General features: G+C 44.8%; 2 protein-coding genes across 2 annotated transcripts; both read left to right on the top strand.

The window, feature by feature from the left end:
* Nucleotides 1-6,499: 6,499 nt before the first annotated feature.
* On the top strand, nt 6,500-11,552 carry LOC136520461 (uncharacterized). The gene is made up of 9 exons (XM_066513998.1): nt 6,500-7,008; nt 7,943-8,187; nt 8,277-8,361; nt 8,779-8,964; nt 9,066-9,236; nt 9,324-9,536; nt 10,560-10,731; nt 10,819-10,990; nt 11,075-11,552. The coding sequence occupies exons 1-9, from the start codon at nt 6,688-6,690 to the stop codon at nt 11,166-11,168; spliced, it is 1,659 nt and encodes a 552-aa protein (XP_066370095.1). The 5' UTR covers nt 6,500-6,687; the 3' UTR covers nt 11,169-11,552.
* Nucleotides 11,553-13,904: 2,352 nt separating this feature from the next.
* LOC136520462 (non-specific lipid transfer protein GPI-anchored 7-like) lies at nt 13,905-17,936 on the top strand. The gene is made up of 3 exons (XM_066513999.1): nt 13,905-14,411; nt 16,492-16,524; nt 17,484-17,936. The coding sequence occupies exons 1-3, from the start codon at nt 14,096-14,098 to the stop codon at nt 17,591-17,593; spliced, it is 459 nt and encodes a 152-aa protein (XP_066370096.1). The 5' UTR covers nt 13,905-14,095; the 3' UTR covers nt 17,594-17,936.
* The last annotated feature ends 218 nt before the right edge of the window (nt 17,937-18,154 follow it).

The following is an 18,154-nucleotide window of genomic DNA, read 5'->3' on the forward strand; positions in this document are numbered from 1 at the left end:
CACGGTCCCCTTCAACCACGCCACTGCCCCGGACAACGCCGCTCCACCTTCATTGCCAGTACCCGTGCTGCCGTCGTGACCCGCCTTGGTGAACACCCAGTCGCGATCCACTACAGCCGCTATGCAACCACCGTGCTAGGAGCACCGTCGCCATGATCGCATCCCTTTTGGTCCAAAATTCATCCTACATAAGGTATATCCCTCCAATTCCTTGAATCCCTAGCACCGTGAGGAGGATATAGAGAGCTTGGACGTGGATCGGACGCCATTAGTTCATCAGAGCACACGTGAGTGTTGTTTTTGTCGCCGGCCACCGTGCTCAGTCCTTCCTTGGACGCCACCATGGATGTGTCCGTGGCTAGCTCGGCTCGGAGCACCCATGCCTAGCATGACTAGTAGCAGCTCCGCCTTGACCTTCCGAGCTCTGTGCGTTCGCTATGGGAGTGGAGCCAGGCCCGGTGCTTTGCCGCCATGCACGGCCAGAGTCACGCCATCGGCGCCCTGCCGATGCTCTGCTCTGGAGCCTCCCCTCCTAGGCCAGCCCATTTCTACGCTTGGACCAGTGGCCCACCCACGCTGGATTGGATTCCTACCTTGCTGGGTCATCCGCGCCATTCCACCGTTGCTAGGACAAACTCACCGTCCGTGTTGGGCCGTCGCTTGCTCCGCTGGGCTGGCCAGTTGCCACCTGCCTGGGCTAGCTTGTGCCTGCGCACCTAGGCCACGCGCGCTGCTCCTGCCTAGGCCACCGCTCGCGCCATGCGTCCGCTGGGCCGTTTTGTTGACCACTGGCCTTCTTTAGTTTCTAGAGTATTTGTTAATTTAGTTTCTTAAGTAAACTTGTAAAATCAATATAAAATTTTGTAGGTGTCCAAAAATGGTGAAACCAATTTTGTTAGTCTCCTAAAATCATGATATACCTATTAGTATATTTTGTTCACATAGTTTGATAATATTCTTAGAAACTGTATAATTAATTTAAGGTACTTAATATTCTAAAAATATAAACTTGTAGGAATTGTTGTGATAAATTGGTAATATTGATGAATCTAAAATTTATATAGTAGGCTCCTAGCAATATTAGGTACTCACTGTAATTTTTGTAGCTCCAGAATAAATAGATAAAATGGGATAAAGAAACAACTTGGGTTTGTATAACTAAAATAATTGTTGGGAAGTAACGCCTTATTCGACAACATAGATACGTAGATCAGCGTTAGAGCTATCTTGTTAGCTTGTGAGGCGTGATCGGATTTCTAAGCATTTCGGCTATTATTGGTTATTTACATCTATGCATTTGCATCAATGCATATCATATAGGTACGATGATGGATCAACAGACCAATTGAAGGATGATTGGGAATCCAAAGATGGTGTAATGGTATTCTCTCTAGAAGATGATGCAATGGGCTTTCTATTCAGATGATGGTGGATGATATGAAGATGCAAATACTAACTTTTTAATATATCTTACCCAGGCAAGCCCCGGTGCATAACCCCTACTTTTTTGCAGTTTAAATTATATTTATGCATTAAGTTTTAAGGAGTTGAATGAAACCCACTTGCATATACATATCTTTATCCTATGAGTCTTACTAGTATGATAGGGTCATGTAGATTGCTATGCTACAGGACTCCGGTAGAAGTCGAGTGATGGTTGTTACTTGCGAGAGATAGGAAATATATTATTGGATTATTATCACTTGGAATATATAAAAATGGTGGAAAGAAAAATGGTGATTGGGCAGGGATATGGTTTGGGTATTGGTGGGTGTAAGAAGTTGTGTAGCCGCGAACGCGGGGCATAGCTTGGTTACACCGCTTTCCCTGTCTATGTCGGTTAATGACCGGTCGTTGCATAAGGCATCGTGGGCAAGTCACAGACTTATTATCCTGAACACATACTTGGGTATGGGCATTTGGAAGACTTGTTGCTCTCTTGTCATGGGTTTCGGCTCTTTTCCGGAGCGACTGTCAGGGTTTCTTTTTGGTGGAGGAGGTCCTTGCACCGCACTGAGTCTGGGACTCAGGGGCTTGGGCTTGGAGTCCTAGTTTGGATAGGGACCTAGGACCCTAGGACATGAGGGTGATGGGTTAGTCCTGCTTGTGCCTTGGGTACAAGTGGGGTATGTGTTTTCGGGGTACCCAGCTGGGGGCATTGATTCACGAATCGCTGGGCAATCTGGTACGACTTGTTTCATGTCTAGCATCATAGTAAGAACTGAAAGATGAAAGATGGAAGATGGAAAAAGGAAATCTGATTGCTTACCACCTGCTTGAAAGTAGCATAGGTGCTTACATAGAATGGGTAGTTAATGAACCAATGCGACTATTAATAAAAATTGAATATAAGGACACACGCTTAGTAATGCTTCCTGCAAATGCAATAAACCCACAAGCCAGATAGCCTTGCATATCCTTAGAGTCTTTTCTTTTCTCCTATTGGGTAAGTCTTGCTAAGTACAATTGAGTACTCTGGGTTTTATTCCCCCTGTTGCAGGTGACAGATGGAGGCTAAAGCTGACTCTTATGTGTGGATTCCTCCTAGTGGGCTCAGAGTGGATTTTCTTTACGCTGCGATCATAGTTTTATTCATAACTCTCACCAAATGTTTTTATAAATGAAAGTTTTGGAATCTGTTGTCCTAGTTTATTTATCAATGCTTTATTATGCCATGAATAGATGTTTATTTCTGCTATAACTCTGTTCACATGTTTATATTCCGCTGTTAATTAAATTATTCATAACTCTGATGTTGTATTAAAAGTGATGTAAGAAAGGGTTAAGAATGATGTAAGCTTTATTCTCTCATTTGTGATCCTGATGAAAAAATGTGGATTTTTAGGTTCTCTCCTGGGGTGTGCTCGACGAAACCGAGTAATTTAGTGTTTTCCCCTAAGTGCTTAGTGTCTAATGGAAGACGAGCGCTCCTAGGAGACATTGGATTAGGCGGTTCTTTCATAGAGGGCCCCCGCACATGGGTCTTGAGGGGTGTGAGTCTACATAGACTCCACAACCACCGATGGTTGTCCTGAAGCGTCCGCCATAGCGCACTCCCAGGACGGACGGTGGTGAGGTGCCACGTCGCCAATGCTGGAGCCATTGCTCTCACCCTCATCATCTAGGAGTTTGTGGAAAGTGGTAGGAGCGTAGCTCGCCATTCCCATGAATTTGGATGTGACGAGGGATGACGCCAGCATCCTTTGGAGCCCCCGAGCATACGCATCCGTGGTGGATGTGAGGCCGTAGGAGAACCGATCGTATGGTGTTCATGGTGCGGTCAATACGGTCCCTCTGGATGATCGGTGGGAGATAGTAAATAGAGAGTAAATAACAATATGCATATTACTCACAGCGACGTTTGAGCAGAGAGTTTGCTCGGAATGAAGCATAGATGCCATGTCGTTGAAGTCGTCGTGTGTTCCGGAGCCGATGGAGGGTGCCCTCCGATGAGCGTCGGAACGGGTGTCTCCTCGCGGAGGTGTAGTACGCCGAGCCAATCGGCGAAGAAGTCTAGGCTTCCAAAGCGAAAGGCCTATGATGGCCCAAAGATGGGTGGAACCCATATCCCAACAGGTGGGAGTGTGGGAAACTCCAGTGAGCCGAAGCGAATCGTATCGCCTGAGCCCACCATGGCGAAGGTGGCAGAAAAATGGGCCATCCGATGACAAAAAAGTGTTGAATGTACAACATCTTCCCCACGGACGACGCCAACTATCGGTGTAGAAAGTGACCAACAAGTAAATATTTGTAGTTTTATCATACGTTGTGATCGAAGGTGACATAGCACTCAATGACACATGGTTTATACTGGTGCAGGCAAGGTGCCCTACGTCCAGTTCGAGTTAGTCGGTGACTTTATTCCTGAGTCTAGGTGCTTGAAGTTTGTAGTGGGGTTACAAATGAGAAGGAGAAAGATGAGGAGTACAAGAGGTCCAATTGGACTCCGGTCGGAAGGGCCAAGAGCGACAGGAGCTCCGCTATGAGATAAGTGTTCAAGCGTGTGCTTGAGATCCGAACCTAGCGGTTCTGTGGTTGTGAACTAGTGAACTTGATCGACCTAATAAATCTGGAATCACTTAAATGAATGGGAGAGAGCACATCCCCTTTTATAGATGAAGGGGATGGCCTTATAAGTGAAAGGGAGAGAGTACGTATGCTTCTAAGCCTTGTTGCCCACGCCGGCGGGTACAGGATGATGGTAGGCGCCCATAACATTGTTGGATGTCGGATGCACGTGGGAGGCTGCATCGTTTTTGTTTGGGTATGGTAGATGTCGATACCTGCTATACTGTTGATGCCTAGAGGCATACGAGGAGTTTCACCATGTTCGCTCAGTATGGTAAATGTCGACGCCTACAACACTGTTTGTGTCAGGGAGGTTGTAGAGTACTATTTCTGCAGGTGTATAGAGTACGGTCCCTAGTATCGTGGTTTGACTTGTGCGCCTTGCCTTGCTTTTTTCGTTTGTTCCCTGATCCTTTCCGAGCGGGCGTCCCCAGTCAGTTGGTACTAGTCGGCTCTGATTGCGCCAGTCGAAGAAGAGCAGTGAGCAGAGTTTTTACGTACCCCGGTCGGAGGCGTAGGGTCGGAGTCGAAAGTAGTGCTTTGGCCAGGCCTTCCGATCGGAGAGGCCGTCTGGAGGCGGGCCGGAGACCAAAGTGAGGCCTCCGGTCGGAAAGGTGTGCCAGAGTCGAAAAACAGGCGTCGCTCCTCCTCGGCCAGACCTTCCGATCGATGATTGGATCGCCCTTCTGGCCTGTTGTTTAGATACTTAGGCCGACCCTATGAGTTATGCGTTGTCTGCTTGGGGCGAGCCTTTGTTGGGAAGCTGATCCGCGAGGGACCCTGGGTTTATGAACTCGATAAGAACCTTACTAGAAACGACCGGACTCCAGTGTTGGAGCGTCCGGTCACTTTTAACAGTGCGTCTGGTCACAACTTAAGTGTACTGATGACCGTTGAGATCAGACGACCAGCATTTGGAGCAGGGGACACGTCGCGAAAATCTGAGGACCGGATGCTGAGGTCCTGCGTCCGGTTAATTCGACCGGCGCGTCCGGTCGCCCCGATTTTTCAGTGAACAGTGAGACAACGGCTCTATTCGTGGGGGCTCTCTATTTAAGCCCCATGGCCGGCTCAAGCTCACTCTCTTAGCCATTTGCATTGGTATAGCAACCTTGCGAGTTTAGCCAAAGCCCTTCCACTCATCTCTATCATTGAGTCTTCATCTTTGTGAGATTAGGAGTGAATTTGTGCATTGCTTGAGTGTTTGCATCTAGAGGCTAGTCATGAGAGTTTGTTAGTTTGGTTAGTGTGGCTCTTTAGTTAGCCTTTGAGAGTATACTAACTTAGTATAGTGACATAGCCATTGTGTGAATAGAGACTATAGAAACTAGAATTGTGGTAGGTGGCTTGCATTTTTAGTAGGCTAGCGCAACACTCGCTTCGCCTCATATTTGTCTATCCGGTTTGCTAAGTGTTGTTGTAGAAATTTTAATAGGCTATTCACCCTCTCTCTAGCCATTAGGACCTTTCAGCTATCGCCATGTTCGCGGTCTACTTTGGGCTTCATTGGGCACGGGCAAGGGAGCTCTATCCGGACAAACGCCGCATTGGTAGCATGATGGCGCGCGAGCGCAGGTGTTGTGTCGGACGTAGATGCTGAAGCTGCATTCTGACGGACGCCGTGTCCGGACATCAGTGTAGCCCTAAAAGAAAACAACGAAAATGGACGAATCTGTGCTTCAATTTTTTTTTGTCGAATACTCCCTATATTTCAAACTATAGTTTTTTTTGTAAATTAATTACACAATCTTTAGATTTCTTCAAGTTTTTTTTGACCTTGACCATCTTACCTACAATTTCAAAAATGTACTATCAATACATCTTCATGAATAATTCAATGAAACAGATTAATTTGATATTATAGATGCCGGTACATCTATCTTTTAAATTTAGTTAAAACAAGGTATTTTTTTTACTCAAGAGAAGACTAAAAAGTGCTATAATTTAGAACAAAGAAAACATACTTCGATAGTAAAAAATATGGTTTTTAAAGACATTGCAATGTCATGTAGCGGTCAGGTATGTCTGGATGTCCAGACGTCTACTAGGCAACGCCTAGATGATATGTATCATGTTTGTTTGGCTGATAAACCATAACTGAAAGTACTGTTGACTGATTTTTTATGAGAGAAAAATGCTCTTTGTTCATAAAAAAAAAGTACGGCTTATAAGCGAAGCGAACGGAACAATGATATAACTAAAACCGTGTGGCATCCTGGAGCGCCTACTAAAGCACGCATCTAACACCTAAGCAACGTCTTAAAAACCATGACAAAATAAAAGGCTAATCTTTTTATAATTAACTTTTATGTAGGACCACGTGGTTTTATGGTAACGATTGTAAACCTAAGCTGGGTCTCGAAATTTCGCTGCAAACAATCAGTCAACAAGTATAACGCCGTAATACTTGGTGAGTTCGTGTGGAGATGAAGGTGCCGGTGGCTCAACTTTAGCGAAACGTCTTCTCAGAGCGCACACTCGTGCTGGTCGTGGCACCGCCCTTGCCGCGGCGATCTACGCCCCTCCATCGTCCTCACGAAACCCTAACCATCCTCCGAGGCCGCCTCCGCCCACGCCGCTCCCACGCCCCAAACCCTAGACCCCCTGCGGCCGCGGCCGATGGGCGCAGAAGAGCAGCCATCCCCGACGCGGAAACGCGACCGCGAGGAAGAAGGGGAGGACCTCTCCGACGGGGGCGCCGCCGAGAAGCGGCCGCGCGCGCAGGGCGCGTCCCTGCTGGGGCTGGCTACCTACGAGGACGAGGAGGAAGACGAAGCGGCCAGGGGCCACGCGAATGGCCGACGCGCGGTGGAGCCTGATGGGGAGGAGGACGAGGCGGATGACGATGAGGACGACGACGTGAGGAGGGCTCCGGAGAGGAGGCCAAGGCAGGTTGAGCTGCGCCGGGACTGCCCGTACCTCGACACCGTGAACAGACAGGTGCAATTGCATTCATATGTCAATTTCGTGTGCCTTGGTGCGAATTTGCTGGCTTAAACACACTATTTTGTTCACAGTACATGAGTGACCTCAGATACTCGAAGTACTAGTTACTGTCGAATTAATAACTGCTGATATTTTGCTAGAAATGTATATAATCTATGTGATCTGAAATGGCTGATTAACATGTATTCCTACAATCATAAAAAAAGGGCGTATACCTAGTGCAGAGAGCTCCCGCTCTGTGCGGGGTCTGGGGAAGGGTGTTAGTGGCAAGCCTTACCCTCGCCTGTGCAATGCGAGGAGACCGCGACTCGAACCCGGGACCTTCCGGTCACAGGCGGTAAGACTCTACCGCTTGCACCAGGCCCGCCCTTCATGTATTCCTACAATCATAACTTACAATATAGTTTACCAGTATCTTCAAAGTGAATTCCAGTATTATGGCCGAGTGACATCCTAATAGCTCCTGATATTTATCAGTGATGCCTGTTCATCTTGGTAGACTGTCCAGCATAGTATAATTATATCAATTACGCATGACTACTCTTAAGGCCTGTTTGGATCACCCAGGACTAATTTTTAGTCCTCCAGTTGCTACAACTAATTGTTAGGTGACTAAAGTTTAGTCCTGTGTTTGGATACATGGACTAGGTAGCTATTAGTCCACTTTAGGTCCCCTTTGCCAGCTAGTGAATTAGTTGTTAGTTGGGATGTGGACTAAAAATCAGTCCACCTATTAGTTCACTTGTTTGGAAATTTTAGGTGACTAAACATTGGTCCTGGTATCGAAACAGGGCCTTATTGTGTGTATGTTATCTATCTACAATCTGTCCTCTGCTGGCTTATTTCTTTGTTGATCTGGTCCCTGTAACATTTTTTCATTACTTCTCATGGTTATTTACAGCTGAGTTCATTTTGTGCTGCTTTGCAGGTTCTTGATTTTGATTTTGAGAAGTTCTGTTCAATCTCCTTGTCAAATTTGAATGTGTATGCGTGCTTGGTCTGTGGAAAATATTTCCAAGGAAGAGGGTTAAAATCTCATGCATATACACACAGTCTTGAAGCAGGCCATCATGTGTTCATTAATCTTCAAACCGAGAAGGCTTATTGTCTTCCTGATGGATACGAGATTAGTGATCCATCGTTAGAAGATATTCGGCATGTTCTCAATCCAAGGTGATTCTCCATTGCTTCTGATGTTACATTCCAACATCACTTGATGGCTTTGGCAGTGAAGGCTGTTAATTGGCATACTGTTCTGGCAGGTTCACTAAAGAGCAGGTTCTAAATCTTGACAAAAATAAGCAGTGGTCTAGAGCACTTGATGGCTCCAATTATCTACCTGGAATGGTATGTATACTTAATTGACACAAGGGCCCTTAGATCTTGTTTGGCTTACCTGCTGCACTTTCTTTGCTATGCTGTGGAAGGAATCTTCCTTAATCAATTCTTTCAAAAAATTTTTATGGTCTGGGAAAATTGTTTGTTGGTGTATCACAAAACAGCTAGCAAATGCATTTTTAAAGATTTTTTGCACTACTATGTGAAGCCTGAATATGTTGTGGACTTACATACAAACACTGTCCACTTAACTTATCATAGCAGTTTTTTCTTCAGTTGATCTGTTGGATTTTACTATTCTGTTATATGAATAACACTAAATCTAATTTCAAGAGTATACTTTTATTGCACATTGGAATTAGGTATTTTGCTATTAATGCTTTATTGCCTTTTTTATCTTATCTAAATAATCACTGCTTTGTGCAGGTGGGTCTTAACAACATCAAGGAGACTGATTTTGTGAATGTCACAATACAGTCATTAATGAGAGTTACGCCTCTGAGAAATTTCTTTCTAATCCCTGAAAACTATCAGCATAGCAAATCACCATTGGTTCATCGTTTTGGGGAATTGACACGTAAGATTTGGCATGCTAGGAACTTCAAGGGCCAGGTTGGTTTGCTAAATCAGTTTGTGGCATGTTTCATGCTATCCCTTTGTATGAAGATTTGTCTGTAAACCAATAATGCAACAACCCTTTGTTTTTTGTTCAGGTTAGTCCACATGAGTTTCTGCAAGCAGTTATGAAGGCCAGCGACAAACGGTTTCAGATTGGTGTACAGTCAGATCCAGTGGAATTTATGTCATGGCTCTTAAACACACTGCATGCGAAACTAAAAAGCTCAAAGAAGAAAAACAGAAGCATAATACATGATTGCTTTCAGGTTAGCTTTTCTGGACAAGTGGACATCAACAGTGTAATTGATATCATTTCAGCAACTTATCAGGTCACATTGGAACTGTTCCTGCAGGGAGAACTTGAAGTTGTTAAGGAGGTTCATAGGAAGCATATAATGGAAAAAAGAGAGGATGGCGATGAGCTGAATGGTGAGGCAGGTTCAGTGGTTGGAACTGCAGATGGAATTGTTACTGAAACATCTAAGGTCCCATTCCTGATGCTCGGTCTTGACCTGCCACCTCCACCTCTTTTCAAAGATGCCATGGAGAAAAATATCATTCCACAGGTATGTCTTTCACAAGCACCTATGTAGTTTTCTGGTTATGATCTCATGTGGATGTTTAGCTTCGATGCTTATAGTAAGACTCTAGGATGACGTGGGCTGCTAAGATTTCTGGGATTGATGTGAGAACAAAATAAACAACATCACAGTGTGCTTGAGCATCCACGTATCAGTGAAGCTTGGTTCCCCTGTCTTATTGCTAAAACTATTTTGGAGGATGTTTCTTCAAATTCCTTACATCTTACATATAAGACCACCTGTGAACAGCTGTAAGACAATATCTGTTACACCAATGTTATGGCTTAGCACTTCAAACTTAACTTCACTGTAACCCCATGCTTTTAGTTTTGCTCTTGTTTAGGATGAAGAATATGCTTGCTCTTATAGTCTTGCTTGAGTAATGCTTACTTGATTAGTATTCCCTCACTTCCAAATTATAGTTCACTTAGACTTTGTCCTAAGTCAAACTTCTCTGGCTTTTACCATGTTTTTAGAAAAATATATTGATATCTACAAGTTCAAATAAATTGTTTATCAAAACATATTGCATGAAGAATCTAATGAAACAAATCTGATGTTCTGGATGTTGGTGGATTTTTCTATAAATAGTCAACGTTAAAGAAGTTTGACTTAGGACAAAACCAAAGTTTAATTTGGAACTGTGGGAGTTGTACATGTTAATCTGATCCTTTCCAGCCCACATAAATTTCCATGGAGCATAGACATGCTTACAGTTACAGAATATATTTGTGTCTATGTTTCATATTGAAACAGTTGGTGTCATTGTTAAATACCATGATTTTTAAAGACTTTTTGGGTCAAATGACTTATCACCTCTATGGCGCCTAACTGAGCACATTGTGTGAATCACATTTACTGAAGCAAAATTTTTCAATCTGACACGCCATTTGAAACCTTGTCATTTCTTTCCATGTTTCCCCCAACTTTGAGTTTTTTTTTCTGTGTGGGGGGTCTAGTTTTCTGTGACTGGGTATATTGGGATTCTAAATCTATCATACTGTTCAGGTACCATTATTTAACATACTGAAGAAGTTTGATGGTGAGACTGTGACGGAGGTTGTCCGACCATCCATTGCCCGAATGAGGTACCGAGTCACTAGACTGCCGAAGTATCTGATCCTTCATATGCGAAGGTTTACCAAAAATAATTTCTTTGTCGAGAAAAACCCTACTCTAGGTGAGATTTTGTGCTTGCTTGATTAAATTTGCTGTCATGCTCCCTGGTGACTCATTCTAATACATGTTTTAATACTCAACGTGCCAGTTAATTTTCCTGTGAAGAACTTGGAATTGAAGGACTACATTCCATTACCTAAGCCGAAAGAGAATCATAAGCTACGTTCAAAGTATGACCTCATAGCAAACATTGTCCATGATGGCAAACCAGGCGAAGGATGCTACAGAGTATTTGTACAGCGGAAATCAGAAGAGGCCTGGTACGTTCCTCAGCAGTATCGAAACGGAATTGTTTTTTTAGTCTCAGTAACCTCGATTTATTCATTTGGTATTCTCCTCCTCAGGTACGAGATGCAGGACCTCCATGTTACTGAGACTCTTCCTCAAATGGTAGCTCTCTCAGAAACCTACATGCAAATATATGAGCAACACGAATGAGTAATGGACAGTGATCATCACATAGCCAAGTCTGTTTGCTTAACAGAGATCAGAATATCGCGAACTAGTCCTTATCTTTGGAGCAGTTTTTTTGGGGCAGAATTTTGTAGTATCTTCAGTTCTTCGCACATGTCCAAACCTAATTTCTTGACAAGTAGAGCTTGAGGAACTGTACTTGGGCCGTCAGGTCCATGCTATGGAGGCAACATGGTGAATTGTTTTTAGAGTTGCTTCGATACCCGGCTGGTTAGAGAGGAACGCTTCCCCACATATTTCATATTTGTAGCGTAGCCTGTACCTGTTGTGATTCGGTACGCTTTCAGTCGTTACCAGCTATTGTTTGAAGCTGATAAAGTATAATTTTATATGCTCGTGCATGCAACTCAGGGAATCAGGGATCATGGCCAACAATTTCTTTCTGGTAAAGCCACGTTCCTTTATGACTGCTTGCTTCTGTGCTCTAGACAGATATATGTGTTGATTTGTGTTACTGATCTATACTTAAGTTCAGCCATCGTGTTACGTGATGATGTGGTTGACACGAGTCATACTTCGCTGCTACTGCTATATCGGGGTTCCAGTTGTGGTGCAGCATCTATACATGTGATGCTATCTGACCGGCATATCATTAGTTTCAGTTTCTATACATGTCATGCTATCTGACCGGCATATCATCACAGTTTGTACTGTGACAGGGACACAGGGTGGTTCTGCTCCAGTTGTTTGAAACTCGATTATCCGTCAACCGATTTTTTGGTGAGGACAGCGGGAAGGGATCGACCGAGACTGAGAGGAAGACGTATCAGTTGACTGACGAGGATACTTCTCTTCTAGTTCTAGAACCGAGTCAGTCGGGTCAGTCAGCACTTGTACTTCAGGCCCTGGCAATCTTTATGACAAGCCACCGATGTTTGTTTGATCCATGGATAATGAAGGCATTACAACATCTTAATCATTGTCATGTTGATTTGAGATTCTGAGGTGGACGAGGCTCGACATTTCTGACCCGTGACCAACCGTAGCAATAATTTTCCCTCTCCTAGCTTTCCTTTCCCACACGAGTACACGATTGTTCAGTAAAAAGGTGCAGAATTGGTCAAATGTTTACACGAGGATCGTCCACGTTTTCTCGTGGAAATTCGCGCTCCGCGTGCCGTCTCTGCCGCAACCGCTTCAGCTCTGCCGGTTTTCTTCTTGCCATGGATGGAATGGAGCACAAAATCCAAGCGAAGTATTTGCCCAGCGCGTCCACGGTCTACGCCTCTACGGTGGCAGCTTCGCCTGGGACCTGTGGCAGGCAGCTCGTTGCAAGGCTCGGTCTGAGGTCAGAACTGTCTATGCGTTGGACCAATAACAGCTGCCCTGGGCCCCGCCACTAATCGTGTATTTTCTTTATTTAGGGGGTGTTTAGTTGCCCCTCCTAAATTTTAGGGCGTGTTTAGTTGGATGAATTTTGGAATTTGGGCTATTGTAGCACTTTCGTTTTTATTTGACAATTAATGTTCGATCATGGACTAATTAGGCTCAAAACGTTCGTGTCGCAATTTTCAACCAAACTGTGCAATTAGTTTTTTTTCGTCTACATTTAATGCTCCATGCACGTATCGCAAGATTCGATGTGATAGGTACTGTATCACTTTTTGGGATTTTGGATGGGAATTGAACACGGGCTTAGTCGTCGTCTCATCGAATGTTTGGACACATGCATGGAGTATTAAATATAGACTAATTACGAAACTAATTACATAGTTTGCGACAAATTTACGAGACAAATCTTTTAAGCCTAATTAGTCCATGATTTGACAATGTTTTGCTTCAGTAAACATGTGCTAATGACGGATTAATTAGACTTAAAAAATTCATCTCGTGGAATACTGACGGATTATGTAATTTGTTTTTTTATTAGTATCCGAATACCCCATACAACATCCTCCCGACGTGTCTCCTAAATTTTAGTCACTGGATTCAAACGCCACCTTACCATGCATAATGCATTCATTGGAACTGTTTACTGTACATTTTTGTAATGCTAAACATGATTCTCTCTTTCATGCAGCTGTTCTTGACTCCAGGATCATGTAACGGTCAAAATACAAAACAACAATAAAGTTCAGACGAAATAGAGAGAAATGGAATTTGGCAATTTGCTGCTGGGCTGTGTGAGAACGGTGGATTAGCACAGAAACTCTATCACATGATGACCGAATTTTAGGTGTACCTATGCATTTTCTGAGTTAAAACTCAATTTGTATCGCTCAGTTTTGGTGTTGCTTTTGTTGACCCAGAAAAAACCAACAAATCACAAAGAACTCTGCTCAGGACAAATTTTGTTGATGATGTGAAAGGCAATAACTCAGATGTAAGGTCAATACGAGGAGTAATATTTAAGGAGTGCAACCTGCCAGCTTCCAACAGTATCGTAGAAAAATGATAGGCTATAATTTGCCAACTTTCAAAGGACAAAAGGAACGAAGATATCTCGCTTGAGTTACTTTTTAAGCTATGGAATAGTATTTTTTTTCTCACAATATTTCAGTATAAGCATCAACATAAGCTAAATTTCTACAATATTTCAACATAAGCCAAATTTCAGCATAAGCAAATATGGTGAACATTTACGGAGTACCATGAATCTATACTCTGCACAAATGGGAATGAAAAGTAAGCATATGGGAATGAAAAGTAAGCATATACACATCTGACCAGTCTCTCCAAAAGCAAAACCGTCCAAAGCACACCTACCGCCCAGAGTCAGCACTTCTCACTTGTAAAATAGGCACCACCTTTCCTGGCTTCCTCTGCTCTCTCCTCCCCAAAGACAGAGAGAGGGAAGCGAGCAGCAACACTGCAGCAGAGAGGAGAGGAGAGGGAGTCTGTCCACCGTCCAGTGTCCACGCTCCACAGAAGAGAGAGAGAGAGAGAGAGAGATGGCGATGCGGATGGCGGCGGCCGCCGCAGTGGCGTTGGTGGCGGTGATGGGCGTGCTGGCGCCCCGAGCGGCGGCGCAGACGACGCCGAACTGCGCGGCGAATCTGGTCCCGTGCTCGCAGTACATCAACACGACGGGGACGCCGCCGGACACCTGCTGCGGCCCGCTCAAGGACTCCGTCCAGAACGACCTCAAGTGCCTCTGCGATCTCTACGCCACGCCGGAGATCTTCAAGGCCTTCAACATCAGCCTCGACGCGGCCCTCGGCCTCTCCAAGCGCTGCGGCCTGAGCGACACCACCGCCGCCTGCAAGGGTAATTCTACTTTCATTTTCAGTGCAGTAAATGAATGTTCTTCCTTTTATCTTTCAGGTGAGATTTTCCAGCATCTGATTAATAGCGACCAGTTGCAAAAGTAGGTAAAGCAAGCATCTTTAGCGATCAAACTGTCATGCTCAGTGATCGATCTGCGCAAAGTAGGCATCAGCTAAGTGTCGGGACCGAATACTGGGGTACTCATAGAGGAGGATCTAATAACCATCAAACGTTTGCTTCTTAGCAGACGAGAACGCAACTACACTTCTTGCCCAAACGACTGAAGGTTGGCTCCGCCTTGCCCGACCCCTGGGGCTGGCTCCGCCTCGTCCGACGACCGAGGGCTAGCTTCGCCTCGCCCGACGTCCAAGGGCTGGGCTTCGCCTCGCCCGACGTCCAGGGGCGGGCTTCGCCTCGCCCGACGTCCGAGGGCAGACTCCGCCTCGCCCGACGTCCGAGGGCTGGCTCCGCCTCGCCCGACGTCTGGGGGCAGACTCCGCCTCGCCCGACGTTTATGCGCTATTCCTTCATAACTACGCGTGCAGATAAGGCGGGGGCACTCAAGTCAACCGCAATACCAAGGACCATATCCTGCACGCCTGCAGGGAAGTACCATCAAGATATGACCAGACGGGCGCTTTAAACCCTTCCAGGCATGTTAGAGCCCAAACAGTGTTACGGGCGCCGACATTTATCCTATTGTGTTATGGGCGCCGACATTTGCCCTCGGACACGAATCCTGATGGAAACATACGACAACCACTATGGTCCAAGAAGGAAACTCATATCATCTACACTAATGAACGTAGGGCTTCTACGCCGTCTGCTCCCCATAGGGTCGCGGCTCGGCACCCTGGTGCGTTGCGCCGCCCGCCGAGGCGGGACGGGACGTGACCACTTGCTGAATGAAGCCAGAGTACGGCCCTATCAGGATCAGCGAACGTGCTATCCCTGGCACCATCTGTCGTGTCAGCAGGGCAGGCTCAAAGGAAAAGGAAGACCCGACACCTTCGAAGGACCTTCTTGGCCTCTGTTTCTTCTTCTTTCTCCCATTTTATAATCCATGCTCCCCCTTGGTCTATAAAAGGGAGGGCAGGGCACCCCACTAAGGGGATGGATTGATTCAACACACCACGCACCACATAACCCACAGCTGAGCAGCAACCGAGCTCTCAGCACTCGTTCGACCTTTCCATCAGAGATTTGGGACCTATCCCTCTCTCGACCGTTTGTACCCCCTACTACGAACCTTTCAGTGCTAATAACACGAGCTGCAGCAGCAAACTAGACGTAGGGACATTCTGCCCGAACTAGTATAAACCTTGTATCTTTTAGCACACCATCCGGACCTAACACGCAACAAATACAAATTTACTAGTTGGTGTTTACTCGAAACACCGACACTAAGTGATTAAGCAACAAGCAGCAAGCCAGCAACACAAGGCCAGAGAAAAGTGTGCAAAGGGCCCGTGACTTACGTTTCCGCGTTAGTTGCTACTGGCGTAGGCAAGTTGGGTACGTTGCCATCTCTATCAGGTCAATGGCAACTAGGGGGAAACATCTAGTACTAGATGCGAACATTGAAATGAGATCCATGGTCGGTGTTGATTAAAGGCTCAGAACCATTAAAATTACAGCTGCTGTGTATGTTTCCTCAGCCTGACCCGTGATGAGCATGAGCTTAGTTTAATCTAGCTGTGTGGCAGCTTGTCATCCATTAAAAAAATACCAGGACCTCATGCTCTCAGTCCAGTATTGGCAGTAGAAATCTAGGATAATATTTACAAGCCCATTCAGAAAATATGTAGCGTCAGTGTATGACACGATGTAATAGACCCTTGGTTCTGATTAGGATTTTCGTACTGTGGGTTGAACTTCATAGGGGTTCAGAAATTCTACTCTGAAAGCCACATAGCGAAACCCCAAACCTTGCATTTTGACATAATGGTATTAGGTGTGCTGTATCTATCCAGGTGTTCCACTTTTATTCTACATTAGCTGCACACAGTTTTTTTCTTCAAATAAATTTGATGTATATCTTTTGTTTTCTGATAAATGTCTTTAAACTTTTATTTTACAGGCCTTTCTCTTTCTCCTACACAGTCTCCTCCAGGTAAACTATAGTGCTCTTCCCCTTGCTTTGCTTGGTTACAACACTTTGTTGTGTGATATCTTGCTAACTGGAACTTCCTCCATTACCAAATAGAAAATTCATGTGTTTAAATTTCAAGTGTGATTTTAGGGAAAATTGATTCAAGTCATATATATTGAGTCAGAAACTTTTCAGAGATTATGTTACTTAGCAAAGGATGAAGCGCATCCAAATCGACTCCTAACCAAGTGAGAGCACAGCGATTGCACTAGCACGCTTAAAGTTTCTGTATGGTTAGGCATGGTCCCAAGGATTACTATTGCCAACAATGCAGTGCATTCATTTGCAGATTGGATCGCTTCTGTATGTGTATACCCATTTGGAAAACCAGTTATTGGCAGAAGCCACCAGCTACTGAAACAGATAATAAATGCAGTACAAAGTAGGAATTTTCGCATGCTTAATAGTGGTGATAGGATTGCTACCAAACAACTACTCCGCAGAGATCAGTCGAGCACTATGTCAGGAGTATAATTTCATCGTAATTGATGGTGGCCCAACACTGCTTCACATGAACAGTTTGTTCTAAAATGAAACTATAAACAATCTGTTGGGCCTGCCTAACAGGGTGATGCTCGTAGTGTTTTAGTGGTGTTGCTTTTACATGCTAGTCACCGAACTTGCTAATTTTCCATGAACTATCTAGCCTAAATCCTTGTAGTAAGTATCGTTTGTTGTTCCAGCTCTTAACTTTGAAGTTCAAAGCAGTGGTTCAGTGCACCCCACCCACCCACACACCAAAAGGAAATTGTACATCTGACTGTTTAAATGGAACTATTAACTAAACTTCTTTAACTGAATTAGCTCACATCATATGTCAACTGCAACTTCATCTCAAACAGGAAGAGACCTTGAATAAACCTTTCCAAACGGCACCTATACAATGCAATTTCGGCCTCACAAACTCCTTGTACTTGCAGGTTCACCATCAGGTGGTGGCAGTGGCAGCAACGCCGGTCATCGCACTATGTCAGTCGGTTTCCCAGGATTGATGAGCTTGTTCCTGGCTTTGTGGTCTGTATTGGCATAAAGTCTAGCACGCTGCAGTGGACAACTCTTGTCTTATCCCGCGGTAGATGATTTGCACCTACAATGTTCTGAGATGGTGATGCTAGGCTGTATGTATTCCGAGACAACACAATCAACATTTGTTTTGCTGTGTATTGATGTGGTCAGCCAGTAGACTGGTGTATCTAAATCAGAATTTGTTTTGCTGTGTATTTGATATGGTCAGCCAGTAGAGTGGGTATCTGAATCAGAATTTCTTATTGGTTTCATCATGGTCTTTGTATTAGACTCTGCACAATTAGATGAAAGGTTCTTGCTAGTTTTTTTATGAAAAAGGTTCTTGCTAGTTGTTACCATGTGCTGTATATGTGCTTCATCATTACTACTCACCACTACAGATCTCTACTGAACCACTTGTACACTTCCATATGGAACGCGAAGCAGCCACTACAGTGAGAGTTCTAGTGGAGGTGAGTGTCCTCAGGTGGCTGAGACTGCAGAATGCCGATGATGAGGTATCCGGCGAGCAACCAGAAAAGTATACAGGAGGTGTAGGATGCCAGGGAGGAGGAGAGAGCTGTCA

Source organism: Miscanthus floridulus, chromosome 18 (assembly GCF_019320115.1).
Source record: "Miscanthus floridulus cultivar M001 chromosome 18, ASM1932011v1, whole genome shotgun sequence".
NCBI classification, from domain to species: Eukaryota; Viridiplantae; Streptophyta; class Magnoliopsida; order Poales; family Poaceae; genus Miscanthus; species Miscanthus floridulus.